The sequence below is a fragment of the Nematolebias whitei genome, chromosome 7 (genome assembly GCF_014905685.2).
Source record: "Nematolebias whitei isolate Nwh7 chromosome 7, NemWhi1, whole genome shotgun sequence".
In the NCBI taxonomy this organism is placed as follows: domain Eukaryota; kingdom Metazoa; phylum Chordata; class Actinopteri; order Cyprinodontiformes; family Rivulidae; genus Nematolebias; species Nematolebias whitei.
The window spans coordinates 6731475-6755474 of NC_056504.1; the positions used below are offsets into that span (position 1 = coordinate 6731475).

General features: G+C 40.5%; 2 protein-coding genes across 2 annotated transcripts in view; one reads left to right on the top strand and one right to left on the bottom strand.

Annotated features, from left to right (window-relative positions):
- The window catches only part of kiaa1328 (KIAA1328 ortholog), a 20373-nt gene extending 6804 nt beyond the window's left edge, over positions 1-13569 (top strand). The window contains exons 6-12 of the mRNA XM_037679197.1: positions 4426-4550; positions 5429-5811; positions 5908-6114; positions 6283-6375; positions 6492-6583; positions 7628-7739; positions 13340-13569. Of these exons, the coding sequence (XP_037535125.1) occupies positions 4426-4550; positions 5429-5811; positions 5908-6114; positions 6283-6375; positions 6492-6583; positions 7628-7739; positions 13340-13568 (1241 nt within the window). The 3' untranslated portion in view covers position 13569. The remainder of the gene's footprint in view (positions 1-4425; positions 4551-5428; positions 5812-5907; positions 6115-6282; positions 6376-6491; positions 6584-7627; positions 7740-13339) is intronic.
- Positions 13570-17997: 4428 nt separating this feature from the next.
- The window catches only part of celf4 (CUGBP, Elav-like family member 4), a 124662-nt gene continuing 118659 nt past the window's right edge, over positions 17998-24000 (bottom strand). The window contains exons 13-14 of the mRNA XM_037678588.1: positions 22966-23159; positions 17998-20796 (exon numbers count right to left, since the gene is read on the bottom strand). Of these exons, the coding sequence (XP_037534516.1) occupies positions 23032-23159 (128 nt within the window). The 3' untranslated portion in view covers positions 17998-20796; positions 22966-23031. The remainder of the gene's footprint in view (positions 20797-22965; positions 23160-24000) is intronic.

Sequence of the window (24000 nt, forward strand, 5' to 3'; positions counted from 1 at the left end):
TAGGCCACGCTCGATGAGCGACCACTCGCCCGCCCCCCCCCCCCCCCCCCCCCCCCACACACACACACACACAGCACTAATCCAGGCAGGGAACATGATAGACAATCCTAATGATTGTATAGCTCGCCTTAAAACTGTATTTACTTTTCTTGAAAAATGTCCCCAAAAAACTTTAGTAGATGAGACATTCCTCATCTTAATTCCACTTAATCCCTTGTATAGAAAATACTACAGTTGTAAAACCTAAATCTTTGCGGATTAAAATAAATAAATAGAAGACTATTGTATGTAAAATGATAAGTAGTGAATGTAAAGCTTAGACGACATGATTAATAACTAATATGAAGTTATAGGTTCAGCATTTCTTGAAAATGCATATCACCCGTCACCTTTCCAAACAGTTATGGGCAAAGTTTTAAACGACAATCTTGCTAAATCTATTAGCGCTCGGATCATGTGTTGGGAATGAGGCTCTGCTACTACCATAATAAATTTTAGGCCAATTTTTTTAACATTTACTAAGTCATGGCTACTCCCACAATCAGGAGCTATCTTGAATTGGGCAGAGTCCAAATTGTAATCACGTATTTAAAGACTGCTCTGAAAGTTTCTTTACAACTCTTCCAATGGTTCAGACATATTTTGAAAACCTACATGCACTCACGCAGGACATGTGCATGTAGGTTTTATAGCTTCTGGAAGGGCCTGTTAATAATTCGATCAGCTCAAGTTTTAAGACTATATGCTCACTAGTTCTTTGTTCAAAAAATAAATAACTAAAGCATGATCAAGTTGACCTTCACTGAGGTAATCAAGGTTGTGGATTATCAATCGTGCATTTTTTGCTTTGTGAGTTTGAGTCTTTTTTTTTTTAATAGGTTTGTAATAAACATATTTCACAGAGACCCAGTTGTTTGTACAGATGGCCTGCCTAATGATTCAGTAAGACACAACTTGGTCAGTGCTTCCAAACTGTTACGTTTAGCTTGTGATTAATAAGTCATGAAAATGGCAGACAGTAATTTTATCAGGATGGACTTTGAAATTTCTAAGCGTGTTCTAGATAATTAAGCTCATATGTGACGAGAGTGGTTTATTTTCTGATTTTTATTCGCGTCTCCTTTCCGAGCCGTATTCTTCAGAACCGGTACTATTGAAGCGGTTATGTAAATCGTTCTTATTCCTCTGTTGGCTCCTCGTCTTTTCTGCCTTCCATTCATGCACTCGGCACTCATCATGCATCAGTCTGTTCCCTCTGTTTCCTTTGCATTCCTGCTCATGCTCAAATCTGTTTGGCTCAGGGTACTAAAGCGGACTTTAAAATACCTCCACACCTCCTGTGCAAATTTGTTCCACCTTGAAATGGATTTCATTATTTCATTTGAGCCTCAGCTTGACAGGGAAGTGAATCATTTTGACAGGCCCCGTCTGAAGCCTCTTCACTCCGAGCCTTGATTCGGGGTATTTCTGGAGCAGGAGGGGTGCAGTAAGTTATTGTCGGCACTTTGTAGCTCTGATGTAAACTGGGGGGTTTGCAGAGTGCTCCCACTGGATGATACCCAAGGCTGTGGAGGAAGTATGTTCAGTGTGATGACATTCTGAGAGATGGAAGCTCATCCGTTCACAAACCTCCTTATAGCACCAGCTTTGATTACGTTAATAGGCAGTTTGTTACTATTGAAGGTTCCCTGGCTCCTGGTTCGCTTTCGAATTCATTTAAAAATCCTTCTGTGTGTTTTTAAATCTCTGAACAGTTCTGCCCCCCTCCTATCTCGCCGATCTGCTGCAGCCATATGGCCCACTGCGCTCTCTGAGTCAGCAGACCAGATGCTTTTACTGGTTCCAGGCACTCGTTTTAAGCTCAGAGGTGACAGAGCACGCTCTGTTGCAGGTCCAAAACTGTGGCATGAGTTACCACTGCCATGTCGGGCAGACTCCCCCCTCTCACGGTTTTTAAGTCTCGTTTGAAAACGCGCATTTATTTCCTCACTTTTGCCGCTGTGCGAGTTGATTTTAACCAGTGGTGTAGTCTACATGTTGCTAGTGGGTATACTGTGCGTAGAAACCGAAGTACACCAAGTCGATTTATTTTGATTTTTTAAGCATATTGAACGTTTCAAAATTTATCTGATGCTTATATTTGAATAAACGAACAACAGATTTTGTTCAGCAGTTGGCTTCGTATTAAAAGCATGTTATAGAATTCATAAAACAGTATCAAAACAAAACATGTTCAAGTATTATGTAGTACGTACAGAAGTATTAATTATACACAAAATAGGTTTAACCAACTCATTGAGTCTATAAAATGTTCCAAATGTGCACAAGCCCAATAATTTGTCATGTATCATTGGACACTTTTAAGTGGGTATACTGAAATTCCCAGGCTTTTCTTATGGGTATACTCCATACTTTTTTAAATAGAAATACAGCGTTTAAAAATGGTATGGTAGTAGCTGAGCATCATTCCATTTAACTTTACTTGGAGTGACAGCTTTGCTTAAAACATAAACTGTCCCTCAGTAAATGTTGGCTATTAATTGGCTTATTGACCTCGGTGTAAACAAGTATGTATACTTCAGTAACTTTTACAGGCACGGAGCTAAAATATGGTGTGGTAGTAGCTGACACATACCCCAAGTGCTAACCAGTCACGTGAGATTGTGCATACATATTAGTCTTTTTTTATTGTATCACATTAGTATGAGGTTTCCTCAACTATGTCTTAGATTGAAACATGTTAGAACCAGTCTTTCTGTGAATACGGTACAATAAACTTGCCTGCGTTTTGTTTTATTGACTTTTTTTTTTTTTGGTTCAATTTAACACATCACATTCTATCTTGGATTTGGGTGAGGTGTGACCTTAGCAGCGTATTCCATCTCGCTCCCATTTAAGATCCTTCATGCTGCATAAACACACCTCCCCAGTGCAGGTTTCCAAGATGTGATGTCCTTGTGATGTCCTCAAGTTTTCCACACAGCGCCGCTTTCATGGAGATCAGCGCCGGCGTCGAGGAGCTCGCGTTAGACGACGGCTTTAATCAAAGTGCTCGCTCACATTTTCCTTGTGTTTATGGAAGCTGCTGCATCGCATTTGTCTGGCGTCTGCTCCTCCATTCAAAGTCGTCCTCGCTTTCTTCTCCCCGCCCCCCCTCCGTTTCATTTCCACAGCCTGATTGAAGTCTTCCTACAAGCAAAGTGTTTTCTTATTCGGCGTTCCACCAACTATTTCTTCAATAAGACTCTTACTTTGAACTTTGATTTTCTCTTTAAATGGGAGCTTTCCACAAATGGATGCTGAGAAACTCATCAGATGGGGGAGCACGGCCACTGTCGTAAAAAGATATGGCCTGGAGGAATACACTTTATGGTCAGCTTGGGGGGGGGAGTGTGTACAACTTGCTTTGTACACTTCTTGCTTTATTGTTGTGTTTGTGTGTGGGCTGTTTACAGTGCATGTGGGGGATTTGCACTGTCGGGTCTTGCTGTTTTTGTGTGTGCGTCAGGAAGTCAGGCTTGATTATTGAATGTGTGCTTGTGTGTCTGTGTGCAGCCTCTCCGTTCTCGTGCTCATTATCTTTGTATGTGTCGATGTGGTGCGGCGCTGCCACCGTCATTAGTGGGCTCCTGAGGCGCAGCAGTAGTCCCGCTCCAGATTAGTTTTTCTGTGGCTGCCAGCTCTCTGTCTGGCAGATAGCCTGGCGTGGCACAGCCCAGCTCTGCTCAAACCCAGCTTGGCTCAACCCAGATGGTGAACGCGACATGCCACAACAACAACTTTGATTTAGCTGGACTCTTCTTTCCTTTAGTAGAAGCGCCGCTGTCCGCTTTTCTGGTATGCAATTGGTAAAAGAAGGTTTTAATTCAGATTGTTTAAAGGGCTTTTGTATGGTTTTTGCACAAAAAAAAAAAGTTTTCAGCAGTGCTACACAGTGATTTCACAGTGAGAGTCTGCGTACTTTTGTCTTTATTTTTGCTGGGGGATGAAAGGTGAAGGCGGGCAATATTGTGCCCATGTCTGGACAAATGAATGAAACTTTCAGACAGTATTTGTCAAATGCACTTTTACAACTGATTACGTTTTGGAGCCAACACAATAAACCAATTAATTTTTTTTTTTTTGCCCCAGCCATCTAAACTTAAACGCATAAAATAGCTTTAATTTAGTCAAATTTACAAATATTCTGCTAAAATTGATGGTACTTCAGGCTGACCCATTCCTACAAGGAACGCTAGGCCTTTAATTTCTAATAGTTTATTAAAGATAAACATCGTTTCACCATAAATCTGCCATCTTCCTTTTTATGGAACTCTGAGTCTTTTACTGTATTTCTTGGCTAAATGTTGGGAGGATGTTTCTGAGAGTTCATTTAAGGTCAGTTTTGGTCTCGTGTTGTTAGATACTTAACCTTTGGTCCTTCAGGTCTGCAGCGACAGTACAGAGAGTGTCAGGAGCTGCTCGCGCTCTACCAACAATATCTTACTCAACAACAGGCGAAGCTCAATCAGTCCATTTCCCAGCTCAGCCAGCCACCGACCTACAGTAAGGTAAGACGTGGAAGGTTTGTGTGCTTTCCTGTTATTGGATCACGCACTTTGAAAACTAAAATAAAACTGAAGGTCGGGGCGCATTTAAAGAGCAGCCCTGTTTGACATTTATCACTATCTCTGGCACAAACATGGTCTAAAGGAAGCCCACGCTACAGCACGTTGCCCCAGGTCATAATAAATCAGAAGAAATCATTGAAGACCACTTCATTCCTTGTTTTTTATGACAAGAACATGAAGAAAACTCGTACGGTGACACTTCAGAAGCAAAGATGAAACTCTGACTTTGGCCATTGAGGGTATAAACACCTTGGACAACCTCACTGTCGTGCAGTGGCTCTGAATAAACCGTATTTGCCTGCTCTCTGCTCCTCTTTTTCATTTAAAACTAAGATGTTTTTAACACTTTATCCTTATTTAATGGTTTTCCTGGTCCTGACATAATTAGCATTTATCCTCAACCAAAAGATATCCTCTTAGTTCTTCTGGCATGGGTTATATAGCAGTTTTGTTTGGTATGTGCCACTGTAAAGCTCAGCCCTACAGAGCAGCTCATTTTGGCAGCAGCTTCCACACGTGTCCGTGTCTACACACGATGTGTCCAGGTACTGCCGTTTCTACAACCTGTACTTTGGCAGCACTTGGAAACAACGGCTGTTGTGAACAAATGGGGAGCTTTTATGGCACATTGCAACATTAGTAAATTAGTTTGGTAAGCAAGTCTTAATGTGGTATTAGTAAATTTCAGTTTTGTTGCCTAGCTGTAAATTAAAGTTTTATGGACCGGTCTGTTTTGGCTGAAAAACTCCCATAACACCTTCAGAGAGCTTTTTAAACCAGCCAAATAGAAATCACTTTGCCGTTGTTTTCCTGTTCAGGTGCGCAGTAGTGAGGAAGCTCCCAGCAGGACATCTGCAAGCAGTGCTAATGGATCACTCCTGGATGGCTCGTACCTCAGCCTCGCTGCTCCCAAAGCACAACCGGCTCAAGTGTACAGGAGTGGCAATGCAAGAAGAGAAGTAGAAATGTTCAGAAACCCCACCTCCGTTCCCTGCGATTGTGAGTTAAGTTCAAACGACAAGACGTTCAGACATGCGTGTCAGGAAAGGGAGTTTAGGCAGCCCCACACACGCCGCACATGTGAGCGCTGCCACGGCAGCTGTCATGACGCTGGCTGCAAAGCACAGCAACGGAGAAGTGACAGCAGCTCCCGTCTAGTAAACTGCCAGCATGACACCTCTAGCCAGGAGGAATGTGAAAGGTAGAATAGTATTTGTTTGCTTTCTAAGATGCATACAAGAAATATCCCGAACATGGATATAAATACTGAATTTTTATATACATTTAAACTGCACAGGAGAAACAGGAGCTCAGAGGGTAAGGAAGACCTGACCAGGCCTCTGCTGGGTCACAAGGATTGGGAGGAAAAGAGACACCAGCTGCTGCTGCAGAAGATGCAGCTCGAGACCGAAAGAGAGCGACTGCAAGCACGGCTGGCTGAGCAGGAGGAGAAGCTCCACAGACAGACAGAGCAGCTACGACAGTCACAGCTTGATTACAGCAGGTAAAACACAAACCCAACGAGAAACGACCCGCATGTAGGAGCATCTCTAACAAACGTTAGGACGAAATGGATAGAAAATCATTTAGCATCGTCAAAAAGCTGCGATCAGTTGCCCTTTGTGTGCATCTAAAATATCTGTGGCTGTTTTTACTCCTTTTCGTGTGCAAGGATTCAACAATCCACTGAAGCTCAGCTCAGCTCAAATACCAGGGATGCAGGGCCAGAGCGGGAGGATTCGTCCCACCAGGATTTGCCCTCCAGGTAAGTAAAGCAACAGCTTTAATCAGACACGCACCCTGAACATCCAGTAAACACACTCAAAGAATGTTCTTATATCCAGGACAAGCTAGCTCTGTGTATTTGTCTTTGGTTTGCAGTCTGTCTGAAGAAGCGGAAGCACATTCTGCAGCACAAAACTTGAGTAAAACAAACACTCGGCTCGTCCCAGACCCTTCCTCCAGTAGAAACAGTAAGCTTGGGTTATTTTCAGCTACCTTGTTATTTGCTTGATTTGACACAGACTATTTTTCTGTCAGTATTTTTTATATTTCTGTTTGGCAGAAGTAAAAATTTCTGTAGGTTTATTTTTTTTTCTAATTAAATTTTCACCTACAACTGGGTGTGCTTCATAAAACTATTATTCTCATAAGAAGGTTAACTTCTTTAAAAAGTCTTCAGTTGATCCAAAATGCTGCTGCCAGAGTCTTAACTGGAGTTACTGGGAGAGATCACATCGCTCCAGTTTTAGCTTCTCTCCAGTGGCTCCCTGTCAAATCCAGAATATAATTCAAAATCTTACTTCTAACGTACAAAGCCCTCAACAACCTAGCTCCATCTTATATTAGAGATCTTATAGTTCCATATTTTCCTAACAGAGCTCTTCACTCTCAAACTGCAGGCTTACTTGGGGTTCCTAGAGTTTCCAAGAGCAGAATGGGAGGAAGATCTTTCAGTTCTCAGGCTCCTCTCTTGTGGACCCAACTTCCAGTTTCTGTCCGTGAGGCTGACACATTGTCCAGTTTTAAGACTTTTCTTTTTGATAAATCCTATAGTTAGGGTTGGCTTGTTATACTGCCTTAAGCTTAGACGACTAGAGGACAAATTGACCCCATTTCTTAAAATGAATTGTTACAAATGCATAATTTGATATTATTTCTATCAACATGTGACTGTCGACCTGCCATTGTGTATCTGTTCCTTCTTCCTGTTCCTCTCAAACCCAGCCGGTCGAAGCAGATGTCCGCTTGTCCTGAGCCTGATTCTGCTAAAGGTTTCTTCCTCATGAGGGAGTTTTTTCTTCCCACCGTCGCCTTCATGCTTGCTCAAGATGAGAGTCTGTGATGGAGTTAAACTCAAAGCAGTCTGCTCCTCAGATAAATGATGTTAAATTATTATTTTTATAAATGAATGTTTCTGTTCAGTGCCCTGAGACGACTTCTGTTGTGACTCGGAGCTATAGAAATAAACTGAACTGAATTGCTGTTGGTGTAACTATGATCTTATTTGTACACAGCAAATCCATCCGAACAGTCCAGAAGGGACATGGCCACATCCCCAGTAAAGCCCCCTTCAGGCCTGTGTGTGCCCACCTCTGTGTCTGCAGCCCCAAAGACCCCCGAGACCAAGTAAGAAAATATGCACTCAACGTAAACATTTGAGTTATTTTGCTAATGCAAAACAAGTTAGTTTTCTACACTTTGAAGTGTAAAATAGAAAGTAAGACTGTAGTAAACAGGTTCGGTAACATTATTCCTCAGAAAAACCAGTTTCTTAAAATACTGCTTTAAAAGGTTCTTCTTGAGCAGCAGCACATTTGAGCACCTCAAGGAGGTATAAAAAGATAAATATCTGTGTTGGCTTGGAACTCTACCTCCTGTGCTGCAACAGAAACGTGCACAATGTAAGTATCTTCAAAGGCTTCAGTCCAGTTACACTAACACGCTGCTTCATAACACATTTCTTCAGGTAGTTGGAGCAAAATCAAATCTTTTTCTCATCAGACAAATATTTACAACTAATGTGTGTCCTTTTTAAAATACAAAGCATTTTGCCTAACAGAAAATGAAAACTGTGACAAATGAAAACACATTTGAATGTGGTTTTGTTGGGCTGCACACCACAGATCAGAAATGTGCGGCTCCAAAGGTGCTGAAAGAGAGGAAGGAAAAACCCCACAGGGGACGTAATTAACAATATTTTATGATTTGTTTGTGACGCCTCGAGGCAGTTTTTTTTTTTGTTCTTTGGAAACATCAACTTAGAAACGCATAGAGAATACAAATATGAATTTAGGATCTTACAGCTTTTGCTTGGTCTACAACAGCTGCAGTGAATGATAACTTTTGCTCGTGTGGCTAACTTTTTGAGCTGTGAGAAGCTAAATGGAGCTTTTTACTGGGCTAGCTAGGGTTGTGGCCAGCCTGTCAGGAGACACGCTGCGTTCCATTAGCCGGCCTAGCAGGGATCCTGCAGCAGGTGTAATTGAACAGACTTCGATGCACACGCTGCCCTCCCTCTTCGCTCCGCTGCAGTAATGACAGAGCAAGCGAAAGTGAGGGAGAGATGTTAAAAGTGTGTTTCAGTGTAAGTGCGTTGGAGGGGGGGAGGAAAGCTTGAAAAACAGGAAGTGAGGAAAGATAGATTATGTCCAGATGGAGAACAACTGAAATGGCGAGAAAGCTCTAAGAGGTGGGGAGCATCAGGCTTTAGTCACTAAACGGTAATTAACCTCACTGCGTCTCTTCTCACTGTGCTACTTGGACACTTGACGTCCATTATGTAGGAACTTCTTAGTTTGCTGTGGACTCCTGATTATCAGAGGCTGAAAACCTATTCCAGTTTTTTGTACAAAAAATATTGTTGTTTTTGTATGATTTGTCATTTTTTCTACCATTTTAAGCGTGGTGGTTTATTTATAATCTATAGATGTTTTCCACTCCCTTTAAAAAAACAGTTCCTCAAAACAGCTCCAAGTTTACTTCTTGCAATCGTTAGCTCTTAATAAAAGCACCGCGTGGTCCAAGTTCAAGATGTAAACTGTTGCAGATGCCCATTAACTTTAACTGGGGACCAAAGCTATCCGATCCCATTACCATCCATTTTCACCTGCAAAACCATTAAAGTAACTGGACCTTATGCAGCAAAGTGGAACAAGAAAACCTCATTTATTTAGTTGCTGTGTACTGATAGTTATCTTTTTCTTAAGTACAAAAAATAGTAGTTAGTGAAGTAAAGCATTATTTTAAAAGTATTAATGTGTGGGAAGATGTAGGTTTTTTTGGTTTCCTTTTTTTTTTTTTTAAAGTCACTGCTACTCTGTAATATTTTGATAAAAATAAAAATCCAACGTGTCATAAAAAACTATAATAAAAATACATTTCCATAAGATAAATAATGGCTGTGCAGTCAACATTTCAATATCGGTATATGCAACTTTGAATGTCAATGTTGCAAAATATTCAATAAATCTTAGATATAAGCTACATGCCAGTAATATGTTTGCAAATTAGGTCGACCCCTCTCTTGCCCTGTTATTTTTTAAACAAAAAACTTTTTTTTTTTTTTTTAACTATTGTTGATGATGAAGACTAGGATGTTGTGTGAAATGTAAATGGAAACAGAATGCAAGGATGTGCAAATCTCATGAATTCATTTATATTCACAAGGGAACACAATAAACATATCAAATGGTTAAACTGAGAAATGTGCAGTTTTTTTTAGAAAAAAGTATGGTAATTAATTAATATATACCATTATATGCAAAAATAAAAGGGGGAGAGCAGCATGTTCACCACTGTGAAGCGTGTCCTCTTCTTTTAACAACAGTCTGTAAACGTGGAGGAGCTGCTGGAGTTGGAGGTGAACGTAGGATTTTAGCTGTTTAACAGCTGAATGTTTTGTTTCATGCCTCAAATGTTTTTACTAATGTGAGAGGTATGGCCTGCAGGCAGCACAGTTCAGCACCCAGTCCTTTACTATGAAGACCTGCTGTTATAATGGATGCAGTCATGCTGAAATGTAAGATGCCCATGCCATTGCACTAATGCATCCCCATACCATAAGAGAAGCAGGCTGTTGAACCGTGAATATATTACAGTCTTGATGTCCCCTCTCTTCTTTAGTAGAAAGGATGTGGTATTTATGGTTTTGTGAACGAATTTCGATTGACTTAATTTCTTTTTGGAATTAAAAAAGTATTTTAATTTTAATTTTGAAGTTTCAATTCCTTTGACCACAGAGCAGTTTTTCATCTGTCCATGTCACATGAGCTTTGGTCCAGAGAAGACTGCAGCGTTTCTAGATGGCGTTTACAAATGGCTTGTATTTTGCATGATAGAGCTTTAACCGGCATTGGCAGATTGAACAGCAAACTGCGTTCATAGACAAGGAAGTGTGAACGTGTTCCTGAGCTCGAGCAGTGACGTCCAGAACCAAACCAGAACCAAACCAGAACCAAACCAGAACCAAACCAGAACCGAATGAAACCTGTTTTTAATGCAGAGCTGCCTGAGGGATTTGGGGTCAGGGGCAGCCAACAAAATTATTGATTTGAATTTTTTCAAAAATCTTTAGAAATCATCGTGTGCAATGTTTTGTTGATATTTTAAATGCATACGAGATAGGATATTCAAAGCAGTCTCAAATTTAATTTAGGAACATTGTTCTGAAATTGATCCACACTTTTTGCAGACATGAACCTCTGCTCGTCTTTGAAGACATTCATCCTGTCTAAATGCCCTTTTTATGTCGAGTCTTTTTACTGACCTGTTGCCAACGAGCCTAGTTAGTTTCAAAATGCTTTTCTAGCTGTTTATTGAATTTAATTTAGCTTATTTAGGATTATTGAGCATGCATTAGGACTTCCTCTAGCTGTTCTTTTTTGTACCACTTCCTGTTGTTGTTTTGAGATGTTGCTGCTATTAAAATAAAAAAAAACAGTCTTTTCAGAAAACGCTTTCTTAGTTTAAACATTTTATATTTTTACTATGTTAATGTGAATATAATACGGTGTTGTGAGATTAACAAATTGCTAGATTCTGTTCATTTCAGGCAGTGGCCCAACTTTTTTGGATTGAGTTGTTAACAAAGATCCAAAGTGCAGATTAGAGTACAATCAAATGAAAACACTTTCTGTTGTATGAGACGTGGACCCTCCTGTAAGAGTTTTGTATTAGCTTAGCTTTTCCCCCCGCAGGGCAACAACGTCCCCCTGATGGCCGTCTAATCGTAACTATTAAAGTCTTGATGCGCAAATTGCCAAACCAGAATGGGTGTTAACTTTAAGTGACCTTCTTAATCCTTTCATGCATTTGTGCTAGTTGGTAATGAGACATTTCCAGCACACCCTGCCCATCTCATCTCCATTATTCTGCCATCGCCCGCCTGCTATCGATCGGTTTGGAAATTGTCATGCGGGATATACGCGGGGGCCATTATAGGTTTTTTATTTTACTGTTTGGACTGCGAATGAAAAGGGGCATCGGGGCGAGACGGCCATCTTTAATGAAAGCGAGGAGCCAGATAAGCAGTGAGCATTATGAGGGATGGAAAGGTGGTGGTTGCTGGAAATGAGAGACAAAGACAAAAAAAAAAACGAAGAGATGTATGTAAATTTAGGAAATATGTACATTTACACAACTTTACGATAAACTTTTCAATATTTTTCAGATATCTTTGTGGTGCTGAACTCTGTTCTGAAAATCAGTTTTTATTCCATTCCTCTTGTTATGTTTGTGCCTCCACTCATGTCTCCTCCACCACCATTTCCCACATTCCTGCCCAAACTGTACCCCACCACCACACACACACACACACACAACCCCCCCATCCCTGTTATAGATTGTGACCGCCGGTAAGTGATGCATTATTCATTACAGACATGTCGCCTGTTGATGGATGGCTGTTTGAGCGGCCTGTCCATTAAATAAATCAACAAATAAAAATGCAAATTCTCACATTTCGAGCGAAGCATCCCGTCCAAAGTTCCTCCCCCACGTTCCCTCTCCGCCCGCCTTTCGATCCAAAAAGCAGAACTCATTTCCTGCCTCTCTCATACAAGCGGACACCCAACAGTCACTCTTTCGTTTGTATATTTATTTATTTATTCCTTTTTATTGACCGAGCAGACCAAATGAGGACCGATATTTTTAAAATTTTTATTATTTTAAGCTTGAGGCTGTTTCTTTATCATCCCTCATTCACTTTCCTCTCCCTCATGCTCAATCATGTGCGTACATTTGCTCATAAAACATAGCCTCTTAAAGCTTTTCAGCGACCGATGCGTGCTGCCTCCAAGTTCGACTGAAAAGCGTGACATATCAAGGTCTGGTGGTACGTGTGGAGGAACACAAATGCCCACTGATTAGAAGTTTCACCCGCCTGCCTGTCTGCTGACCACCCACATGCATATCAACAAGTGCATCCCGAAGACCGCCTCTACCTGGGAGAGCTGTGTGCACAGCCGCACGATGCAAATCAATGCAACTTTAAACGAGCAGAGAATTATGTTGGCAAGATCAGTCGAGCGTGCTTTAAAGAATTCATGTTTTGTATCTGGAATGGCCGTCGTTCGACTGTGTATACACTGAATAATTTATCAAGCCAGCCAGACTGAGGGATTGAATCTCTATTAGCCTAATCTCCCCCGTTTTGGTTTATTTATTTCACTGCGCACTCCCTCATTTCTATTCCAGGGAAGAGAGCGCCAGGTCCTCTCCTCCGTATGTTCACACACCTGCACAGAAACTGTGCTTTGCTGTGGGGACGCCCCACTGGTTTTGACTTGTTAATGCTGCTCGCCACTTCAGCAAGAAAGATTTTGTTAGTGCTTGGGAAGGAGTTTTGCTCTTATATTGTCTGTATTAACGAGAGAAAGGCGAATGACAAATATCTGAGCTTAGAGTGGACTTATCCTTATGTCAGGTGTTGGTCTCTCGGCTTGCATCGTCTCTGCCTGGTTTTAAGGAGTTGTGTAACTGGAAGCATTTTTGTTTCTTTGCTACATTAAAAAAAAACCAGTACAAGGTTGCTCATTTACAGAATAGCCTCTCGGTCACGGTTCACAGGGTTAGAAACAAAGTGTGTGCCAGTTTGAAACCTTTGGAACAAGCCTTTTATTTAATTTAGTTTAACCTTTTTAGCTCGTTTTCAAGAGAAGCCCGTTTAGTTCAGGTCACCTGTGACTGAATCGAGACGACACGAAACAAGTGTGTTATTTTTTTTTCAGGCTGGACCTTTCTGTGGTTGAGTTACTGGACATCTTTAGTCCCATCTCTGCCCCCGAGCAGTGCAAGCCGGGGGCTCGAAGACCCAAGCCGTCGACGCACAAATCGACCCTCCTCGCTCCCACACCAGCAGGAAGAACTCTGCTCTTCCCCAGTGGAAATTACCCTCCAGGTTTTCAACAGGACCTGGAAGAAAGCCAAATACTGGAAGATATATTCTTTATTTATTAACAAGGAGGAAGATAAGGAGCAAGAAAATAAAGTAACTTAATTTTGACAAATTGGGATTTTATTTTTCTTAGTTTGCACTCAAATGCAATCTTGTAAATTGTACTGCTGTTATATGGGCTATTATGATGATTTTTTTTTACTATACAAACACCAGTAAATGCTTTTTTCTATGTAGAATTTGCTCTTTTTTTAAATTAAATCGTGCTTTGCCTCGGGAAAACTTGTAACTCAGAGCTGTGTTTGTTGTCTCTGAAGACCTTGGCGATGTAAATGCAAACTGAATCTCATGACTTACAATTGTCCGTTCTCAATCCGACTCGGATGTCTTCTGCATAAATCATACAACCTCGGGAAAATTCAACAAAGAAGCCAGGTTGTGTCACAGAACCCTTCTGCTGTATTTCTTATAGAAACATCAAAACGGAGGCTGAGTATTCTTGCATCGATCAGCAGTTACGACACAACACAGAACACTTTATTCTAGACTGTGCTTTATTATTGGGCTAAGCTGGGACGCATCATTCATTTAAAATTACAAAAAAGGAGTCCAGGGGACCAGAGAACGGTGCAGTCTGGAGAAACGGGGCAGAGGCCTAAAAGCGCACGGCCCAGTCAGAAGCTCAGCTCATTAGGAACCTGGCAAAGCTTAATATGCAACATTCATTTCCCCAACTTTCCATCTGTGCTGAAACTGGGAAATGCAGTAGATTTCCAGAACACTTTGAAAACCACACGATGGAAAGATGTGATTCTAGCAACACTACGGAGCTTTTAGAAACAAAAGACTGATAACAGCACAGAAGAAAAATAAAAGGAACTCAGACTCGTTGTCTTCTTCTTTAAGTGAAATAGTGCAGTCTTCATTGAATTTTCTTCTTGGCAGAATACATCGGTTGAACAAGATCAGAGCTCTGTCAAACATTTTAACGTAGTTTTAAAGGCGAAAAGCGTTTTTATGCCATAGGAATCGACGATCAACAAAAGTCCAGTGGATTTCTGATTACATACAGGGTACAACAGATGTGTGTTCCTCTGATTTAACATCTGGTTGAAGATGTACAGTTTAGTCTTTTCTTCTTTTTTTAATCTCTACAATGTTTAAACATTTTAGAACGAAAAGAAATGGTTCATAAAACAGAAAAATGACCAGTTTTGGCATCTTTTCAACAAACAACCTTTTTTTTTTTTCTTTCTTGTACAGTATTACGCTATAATTACAGTATGCATAAGGCTCGTGTGTTGTACTGCATTGGTGTGAATCATTTACTAGTGACAAGAAAAGCTAAAACCAGTCTTTGAAGGAGCTCACTCGATTACCTAACTGGCTACGATGTCATGTAAAGTAGCACTCAGACGTGTGCAGAGCGGTGGCATTTATAGAGCTCGGATCTTGGATCAAACAGCACAAATAAATACAATAAATAAATAAATAGATAAATAAATGATTAAAGTCTGACTCTGACATCACTTGGTCATTAGGAGGTTATTGTTTTTTTTGTTTTTTTTTAAAATCTCCATCACCAAAGGAGTGCTGAAGGTGTGATCCCCTCAGACAGGATCGATGATCATCTGTGGACCACTGCAGCGGCCCGTGCATGTCATATAAAAACGATTTGGTCACGTACCAACTCATAGAAAAATAATGCTGTGAAAGCATGCATTTCATCTCAAACATGACTTCTAAACAACTAATCTAAACAAAGAAATGGATAGAACCCACCTAAGCAGTTTTTTTAGTTGTATTTTCTTTATAAAACAGGTGGATGTGTGTAAGCTCTAACTGAGGTCGATGCTCTCCCTGACTGTATTCTGGATAAATGCCTTGGTCGTCCTACAGTTTGTACCGTATCCTAGTGACTGATTTTTTTTTTTTTGTACCTGGTTTTAATGAGCATTATGTTTTCATTCATATATATATATATATATATATATTATATTTATATAGATTTTTTTGAAAGTATTTTATCCAGTCCTTGTACGTAGAAGTAAAAGTCCTATAAAATATGCAAACCTATGTACAGAGAAAAAGAGCAAAAATAACCCAAACAATTAATTTACATTATATTCATCAGTTTATGTATATATTTATATATATATATATATAGATATTTATATTCAAACTTCTGCTCCGTCTCTTGTAGGTTTTGAACCACTTGTTTAGTTTTTAGCGTTCCCATGTAAACTTGCAGCTTTAATGAACGTGTAACGTCTGGTTCACTCTGTCCTTTTGCCTCCCGGTGTTTCCCACAACATGAAAGCATGGAGTTATGAACAAATTTAAGGAAAACGAGCTGTGTCTACACTTTTTATTTTTTATCAATCTCGTCTCAGAGCAATGGTTTTTGAACAGGGGCACACAGAAATGTGACATTTAACTTATCGGGTGAATTTGATGACTCGCGTAAACTTGAGGTCCATTCTGTAAATTATAATGTCGTAATAAGACTGATCATATTGGTCATCTGGCTGGCACCAAATGCCCTACTCAGAACTTAGAAAGGGGCATTCTGGGATGTTTAGTGTGTGTGCATTTTTAAGTCTGGCTGGATTTAGAATAAATGTTAAATAATTCAAACCGTGGAAAAAAGGTTAGACACAGATGCTGGGGAAAGGGCATAATGAGCAGTTTATAGGAAAACGTATACCTTCACCGAACAGGAAGCATTGTCTCCAAAAGTGTCATATAGCCTTATAAATATTCATATATATAAATATTCATTAAGAATTCCCCATCAGCTCAGTATGTGCAGTGTCCAATAAATCTGTGGTGACCTTTTGCAGGTGCATAGTAGGTGTTCATACCACTTTTGTAGGCTGTTCTATGAAACTGCACGCTAAAGCAATACAAAGCCAGCCTTGGTGATGCAGCAGTTGGAGTTAGTAAATGGCATTTAACAATTATTGCTTCATTTGACAGATCTGTTGTAATGTCAAGCTCACGTTTGATTGCATAACACAATTTAACGTCTTTTAAAGTGTATGCTTCGTGTCAAGCGAGATCCACACTCAATGGCTCGGGTGTTTTGAAGTGGGGTTCTGTGGGAAGGTTACGAGTGATAGCTAGCTAGTTCTTTGGACATCCTTAGTTTGGAGAAATGGTTCCATTCTGACAGGGTGGAAGAGGTGAGTCGTACCTAAATCAAAGTGGGCTTCGTCTTAAAACAAGTCCCGTTTCAAGCATTTTGTAGTGTTTCTTGTGAGCATTGTTATATAAACCTTTACACCACAATTTGTTTTATATCTACGCTCTTATTCTGGCAGATATATGGTGATATTCCTACTGGAGCCCAACCGGTATGGAAATTTTGGCTATTGCCGATATTGGGAGGGGGAAGCTAATGCCGATAACCGATATATTGGCTGAAAATCTTTGAGCTTTGTCTACCCCCAAGAATCTACGTAAACCGCTACTATTAATCCATGAAACGGTCTTCCTAAAGTACGTTCACATTTTCTATCCGCCACTATTCACCATAAAAATATGAAGTGCGCTATAAAAATATAAATTAAACAAAGAAAAGTCCTTCGCTGTTCATTGTTTCAACAGTCAGTCACGTATGCTGACAGCCTAATTAGTGTTTTTTCCTCTCCGCAGAGAAGTAAAGATTTCAGACGATGTATTTCATTGAGGACGGCAAAGATTACATTACTAACAGTGGTGTAGTCTACGCGATACGCGGATATACGGAGTATACCTACTAGAAAAGCTTAAGAATTTCAGTACACGCACTTAAAAGTGCCCAGTGATACGTAATCATTAGGTACGTGCCATTGATCCGTTAAATGCTTCTGTAACAATCTGTCGGCATGTAGCGCTTGTTTATTACATTCGCTTATCCAGCCAATTATTGTATAATTAATACTTCTGTACTTACTACTTAACATGCTTTGCTCTGATACGGTTTCATAAATTCTATAACATGTTTTTAATACAAAGCCAACTGTTGTACAAAGTTTTGTTGTCCATTTATTGAAATATAAGCATCAGAGATATTTGGAAATGTCGAATATGCTTAAAAATCAAAAATAAATTGATGATTACGTTGTACCAACCAGTGTTCTTTGGTTTCCAATCACAGTATACGGACCAGTCAAGTTAGTTTTACATTGGACGGTGGACATTCGCGCTCTGTGGCTTCAACGGTGTCCAATGTAAAACTACCGGTAACTTTACCGTGGTATACCCACTACAAAAATGTAGACTACACCACTGGTTACTAACACTGATATATATTTACCTCTATGTTAGATTTATTGTTCTGGATAACGTTTTACAAGGCAACAGCCGATGCTAGGTTACCTAAATGTTAGCTTGCTAACTTGAGAGGTCTTTAGCTACTGACAGGCGGGTTGGAGGATTGAAGAGAATTTATTATTGTTGATTTTTAAAAATTTTTATTTTATAAATCAGTTACAATAAACTTCTGTTCAGCAAAATACGCTACGCTGTATTTTAGTCGCTCCCTGCTTCGGCTGCAATGTGAGTGGCCATGACTTGAAAGTAGTCATCATGCGCCCTCTGCTGGATACATTGTAGAATTACACCATTTGCAAGTAAGGACATGGCTTGTTCCCAGCATTTTAGAGGTGAAAATCAGAAGTGTTTATATCGGCGCATAATGAGCAATTATCACAGATACTGATATGTCCCCAAACACCTGTATCGACCCTACCGATACATCAGTTGGGCTCTAATTCCTACTAGAAGTGCATCAGACTGCATCATAAGTGCTACAGCTAACAGCTGCTGCTGTTTGCTCTCGCAAATAACCATAAAATTCTTTGTAAATGACGTGTATATAAATCTGAGCGTTCATAAAACAGCATTCACACGAACCACTACAAAATAGTTGAGTCTGGAGTAGTTTTAAAATGGCAACGATCCGCCTTGGACTTTGCTCTGCTTAGAGTAGCCATTAGCTCGTTGAGCCAGTCAATGTTAATGTGATACTATTTATTAAGATTTGGTAATTTGTTTATAACGTATCCATAGAAGCCCACTTCAAAAGATCTGAACTATTGCTTCAGTGTGCCAGTCTGTTCATAAAACCTTTCATCTTTTTCTGTTCTGTGGGAAGCTAGCTCTCCAACATCTTCACAGCCACTGCACCACTGTCATAACCATTTAAATGATGCTGCTCAGTCCAGGAGGTTCAGGCTCATCTCTCGTTCAGCCTCGGTGGACCAGCTGCGACTCAAACCTAGACTCTGTGTCTTTCCTGCAACCAGTGGACAGGAGTCACAGGCGCTCTGCACACAGCTTTGATAGTTAGCACCTGCGCGAACAGGTTACTTAATGCCCGCTTTTGTATGAAGTGTAAGCGCATGTGTCAACTTTAGTTCTAAATGCAGTATTTTTTTTAAGACGGCTGTGGACTGACAGTGATTGCACGATTTGTTATATTTGACATGCACCGAAACGCTCTATGTGGCTGATATGGATCTGGCTCTGGTTTTTGACATCATAAAAAGCGCATTGGCTGCTTGCTTGTGTTCAGTTTTTTAAATTTTTTTATTTTATTTCTTTGCTTCTTTGTCTGTTTTCTGGGAGCACAGTGCTGGATGGCAGACTCTGCAGGTGACAAGGCACACCTTTACACGGTGACAGCCCATACGCTACATGCACTTTACCGAATGCAAAAGAGAGAGAAAGGGGTCGTGAGATGTTTTCATTTTGGTTCAAGTTTCAAAGAGAAGTTTGTGTGTGTGTGTGTGTAAGCTTAAATAATACGTTTCTGGAAAAAAGTCCAAGATAATTGTCCTTTTTTTTTTTGTTTCTCTCCATCTAAAATCATTAAGCCTGATTCTCTTAAAGCCTGCTACTGAGATGTGGCTTTTTGCATTTGCTCTTATTACTCAGAAACATATTATTTTGAGTCAGCATCTAGGTAATCAGAGATAGGAATGCCTGCAGTTTTGGGAGCTGCCAGATTTGCGATTCTTCCCAAGCAGAGCAATGCTTCAAACTCCTGCTAAAATCTACAAAAAAATTACATCTCAATGTAGTCAGTAGGCGTTCTATATACAGACACACATATATAAAATATGTGCATATAAATACATATATTTGTGATTAATAGCTTTATCCATATATGCTGTATATATGAATACATTTGCTTCAATGCTTGTTATACATATATCTGTACTGCAAATATAAACAAGTTCATATATTCAAACGTTTCTGATGTTATTCTATCTATGAGGTTAAGATGTCAATTTAAAAAAGATAAGGCTGTGATACGGAGCAGCCCCTCCCATGCACGCGCCGTCCCTCCCGAGACAAAATGAAAAGAATAAACATTTTTAAGTAATTGTAAACTAGAGAAGTGAATGACCCTTTTTTGGTCGTCTGAAATAGTTTTGCCCGTATTCCAAAAAAAGCATATCAGCAATATATATGTATATGTACACGTTTTGTATATATTCGAAATGTACATTTGTTTTTAAGTGCAACTCTCCGAGCAGTTTACACTGACTGCAGGAGATGCGGTGGTCCGAGTATATTAGCGCTACAAGTCCTCAGCAATAAAAATGTTTGGTCTTTTGGTCCCTAAAACAACTAAGGAATGACAGATAAGACTCCCTGGAATCCCGTTGCTATGGCTCTCCTCGGCAACGGTATCCCCTGGAAACGAGCAGGCACTCCGCGCTGACGATGGCCATCCCAAGTCTGAGCCATTTTGTGTCCTGAATATGTCACATATTTTAGTTCTCCGAGAACTTGTACCTCCTTGTTTCAAGTCTTAGAAATGGATCTTCAAAAGTCACTTGTCCAAAAACCTCAAGTGGTCTCACAGAAAGATCTCCTACGGCAATCCACTATTGTTTTTTTTTTTTAAAGTTTTTTTTTCCTGTTGGACTTTTGACATCCATATAGAGTTCAGTGGGATTGGTCATTGTAAATAGGTTTGTTATATTGTATCTTTGATGCCCCCCCCCCCCTTTAATGTTCAAGTAAAAGTGTGGTCCAGACAAGGTAGTCGTCATTCAAGCAGGGTTTTGTGGTGGAAGAGGTGTGTATATGTGTGCAGGAGAAAAGAAGTCCTGGTGCTAACCAGGCTGGTACAAATCCTCTCTGAGTTCCAAAAGTTTAAGTACATCCAAAGGGCGATGACCGTCACTCGCTCGATGCTCCTATCCTACTCCCAAGCAGCCCCGGTGGTCCAGATGTTGCGTTATGCACTCAGTGGTGGGTGGCAAGTGATCAACGCGCTCAGCTCAAGAAATCCTGAAAAGCACAGGAAAAATGAGAACTTAGTCAGCAAAACTTCACGAAACTGCCTAATGTTTCATCACGTTAAAGAAAAAGTTCAGCTCTTTTGATGTGAAGTTCTGTGCAAAGGGTATGAACAGTTATTATCTTACCTGTTGTAGATGGCTCTTTGGACAACCTCAGTTTGAAGAAATCAAATATTTTTAATCTGATTTATGAGCTAGTGACAAGTCAATGTGGGGCCACGACCAAAGTCTATTTCTGCTATTTTAAAACACACCCAGTCTTTAAAAAATTCTTAGCGGTGCATATGAACACTATTTTATTAAATCTTCACACGTTTGTCAGTTTCACACTACCCAGTTATTTAAGTAGAAACATTATGATAATCCTACAGGAAGTACCCCATGCTTCACTTGGAAGTGCTACAGCTCGCTGCTTTTTTTATGCTTAAATAACCTTAAAATTATTTGTGAATAACTGCATATGAAAGTTTTGATGGTGTAAAAGTTTATAAAAGAGCATTTTGGTGAGTCTCGTTGTGACCAGAGTTATTTTAATACAACAGCAGTTCATATAGGGCCTTATTTGGATCAGCCTTCCGCTCGAATCTGGTCAGGATTAAATCTGATTTCTTCAAAATGACGTCATTCTAAGAGCTATCTGCAACAGGTAAGACAGTTTTTGTTTCAAATCTTTTCCAGAGAACCTGAACTATTGCTTTTCTCTAATATATTTAATCAATAAGGCTATTAATTGTTCACAGTCCACCAGGAAAGACCAGGTGATGTGAATCTGATTTAACTAAACGGATGACTGCGAAGTGATGGTGCTCTAAAGTTCACAAATCGACACGAGGCATTTCAAAAACAATCCTTTGAGTGGGGATTTCAACAGAACTTCCTGATTTGTTTTTTGTTGTTCGGATTAAGGACGACTGCTCAGAACTGCTCATTTGCAGCTGTATGACGACAGAGAATCCACTCGTCTCGTTCGAGCCTTCTAGGCAGAACTCCGACTCGGTGTGTGGAAGCAGACAAATGTATTTTCTGAGACGATTTTGACGACAGACGGGCGCTCGTTCTGCAGCGAATTAATCTGCTGCTTGGCACCGAGTCATAATCTGTGTGACAAAACAATTAGTTTTTGTTTTTTCTTCAAATCAAAGTATTTATTTTAGCTTTTCACGTGATCAGAGGATTACAGCCAACAAAGCCCCAACTTTTTTTGGGGGTACTCCAGCCACATTCTTCACATTGTGAGAAAAGTGTAAAAAGCGATGTTTAAAACAATACACTTAGCAACACTTTCAGGAAATATTTAAATATAATAAAAAAAAAAAATCTGCTGTCACTTATAGTTTCTGACAAATACCTGTGGGAGTGCAGTATTTTGCCTGCAGTGATTTGCTGCGGGACACTGTGGTACTGCTCGGCTGCTTTGTGAGTGGGTGATAAGTTGCCCTTGAATTAAGTCATCAGCGGTGAATGAACGCCGCCGCCTAAACTCTCCATCACACAGATGAAGGGAGGAGACAAAGAGGAACGGCACAATTACCCGCCCGAGGGGTAATAAATGCCTCCCCCTTGGAAGATGTGCAACACACAGAACCATTTACCAATTATCTTTTACCTACAGGGGAACATGCAGGGTCACTCACTGTAAAGATGTTCTGCAAACAGAGGAGGAGGCTGCGTATGAGGAAATGCCTCAACAGCTTTGTTTGTTTGGCATAAAAAAAAAAAAAAGAGAACGATGACCCTATTTTAATATTTGACACATTTTTGGGGGACTGATTTCTAAATCGCAGCAACACGTTTTCAGATTTCCAAATCAGCAGTTTGTGTAGCACTTCTTAAATGCTTCCCTTTTCTATTCCTCGCTGTGTGAATTAGCACGATGCTACATTCTTGTATAGTCTGGTATATTCATGACGCAATGTTATTAAATGTATTCATAAACTGCCTGCACAGGAGTAAGACTTCACTAATCTTTATAAGCATTTTACAGATGATCAGGCGCCTCAAAGTGTTTTATGGCATGAATAAAAGGTTATGGAAAACACATCAAGCTGTGCCATAAACGGCTTGCCGGTGGAGCATGGCTGTGATTTGGTTCAGTTAATGGACTATCAAACAAAAGTGACACAAAGTCTTTTCAGACCAGCTGAGCTCGACTCCTGACCTGTCTTCCTCTGTGCACGATGGCTGCCCTGCCCGCCACAGTGGCAGTGGCTGTCCAGGGCGGTGGCTAGTAGGGGCGGTTGGCGTCCTTTGGCCTTTTGAGCTGAACCTTCAGTCTTTTCATGCCGATCTGGAAGCCGTTCATGGATTGGATGGCAGCTTGGGCGCTACCTGGGTTGTCGAAGCTAACAAACCCTGAGGGAAAGGTCAAGGGAGAGAGAAACAGGATGTTGTTAGATTAAAAAGCCAAGAACGATTTGAGGCGAGGAGGGAATGAGGATTAGGGAAGCGCTCAACAATCATGTATATTCTGAGTTTGAACGAAACGCGTTTCATGTTGTTCATTTAACCTAACATTTGGTATTTACCGGTACGACGAGGAGGCACGAGACTAATAAAGCAGTTTAAAACAAACCCACTCACACAGAAGTTAAGCACCTTGAAGAAATGGTTTGATTTGGTCCACATGCAGTGATGACTGACGGACTGCGTAAACAGACGATCACTGGATTACGTGCCAAGAATTACAGAATAACATCTGCACCTGTTGTCTGGTTGCAGACTTTGGTGTGGGATGACGCCTTTTTGTCACTGCACAGTGCCTGAACAACAGACTGATAAGGATTGCTGCATTTTGCTCCATTTATTCATTTTAGACTACGTGCGTGAGTGTATCGTGGTGCCAAAAGTAGAGAATCGTTGTGGAGGGACATACTGGAGTTATTCTTGGCATCATGGAGTAGCGAGCCACCAGATAGGACTTCATGTCACGTCTGGTGGTGAGTCAAAGGACCCTGACAAAACTGCTTCATATGCAGGTTTTCCCCCTCCAAGACAGCACCTTTGTACCTTCTTTCAACTAAACAATGCTGTGTACATACAGCAGGCGTGTTTATGGACTGTCTGCAGCATGTTGAGGTCAGCCCGTGGTCAGCTAGGTCCTCCGATCGAGATTAGATGTCAACTCTGCCGATCTGCCAGTCGACCACTTAAAACAGCTGTGGGCTGACGACGCAGCAAACGATACAAGTGTCAC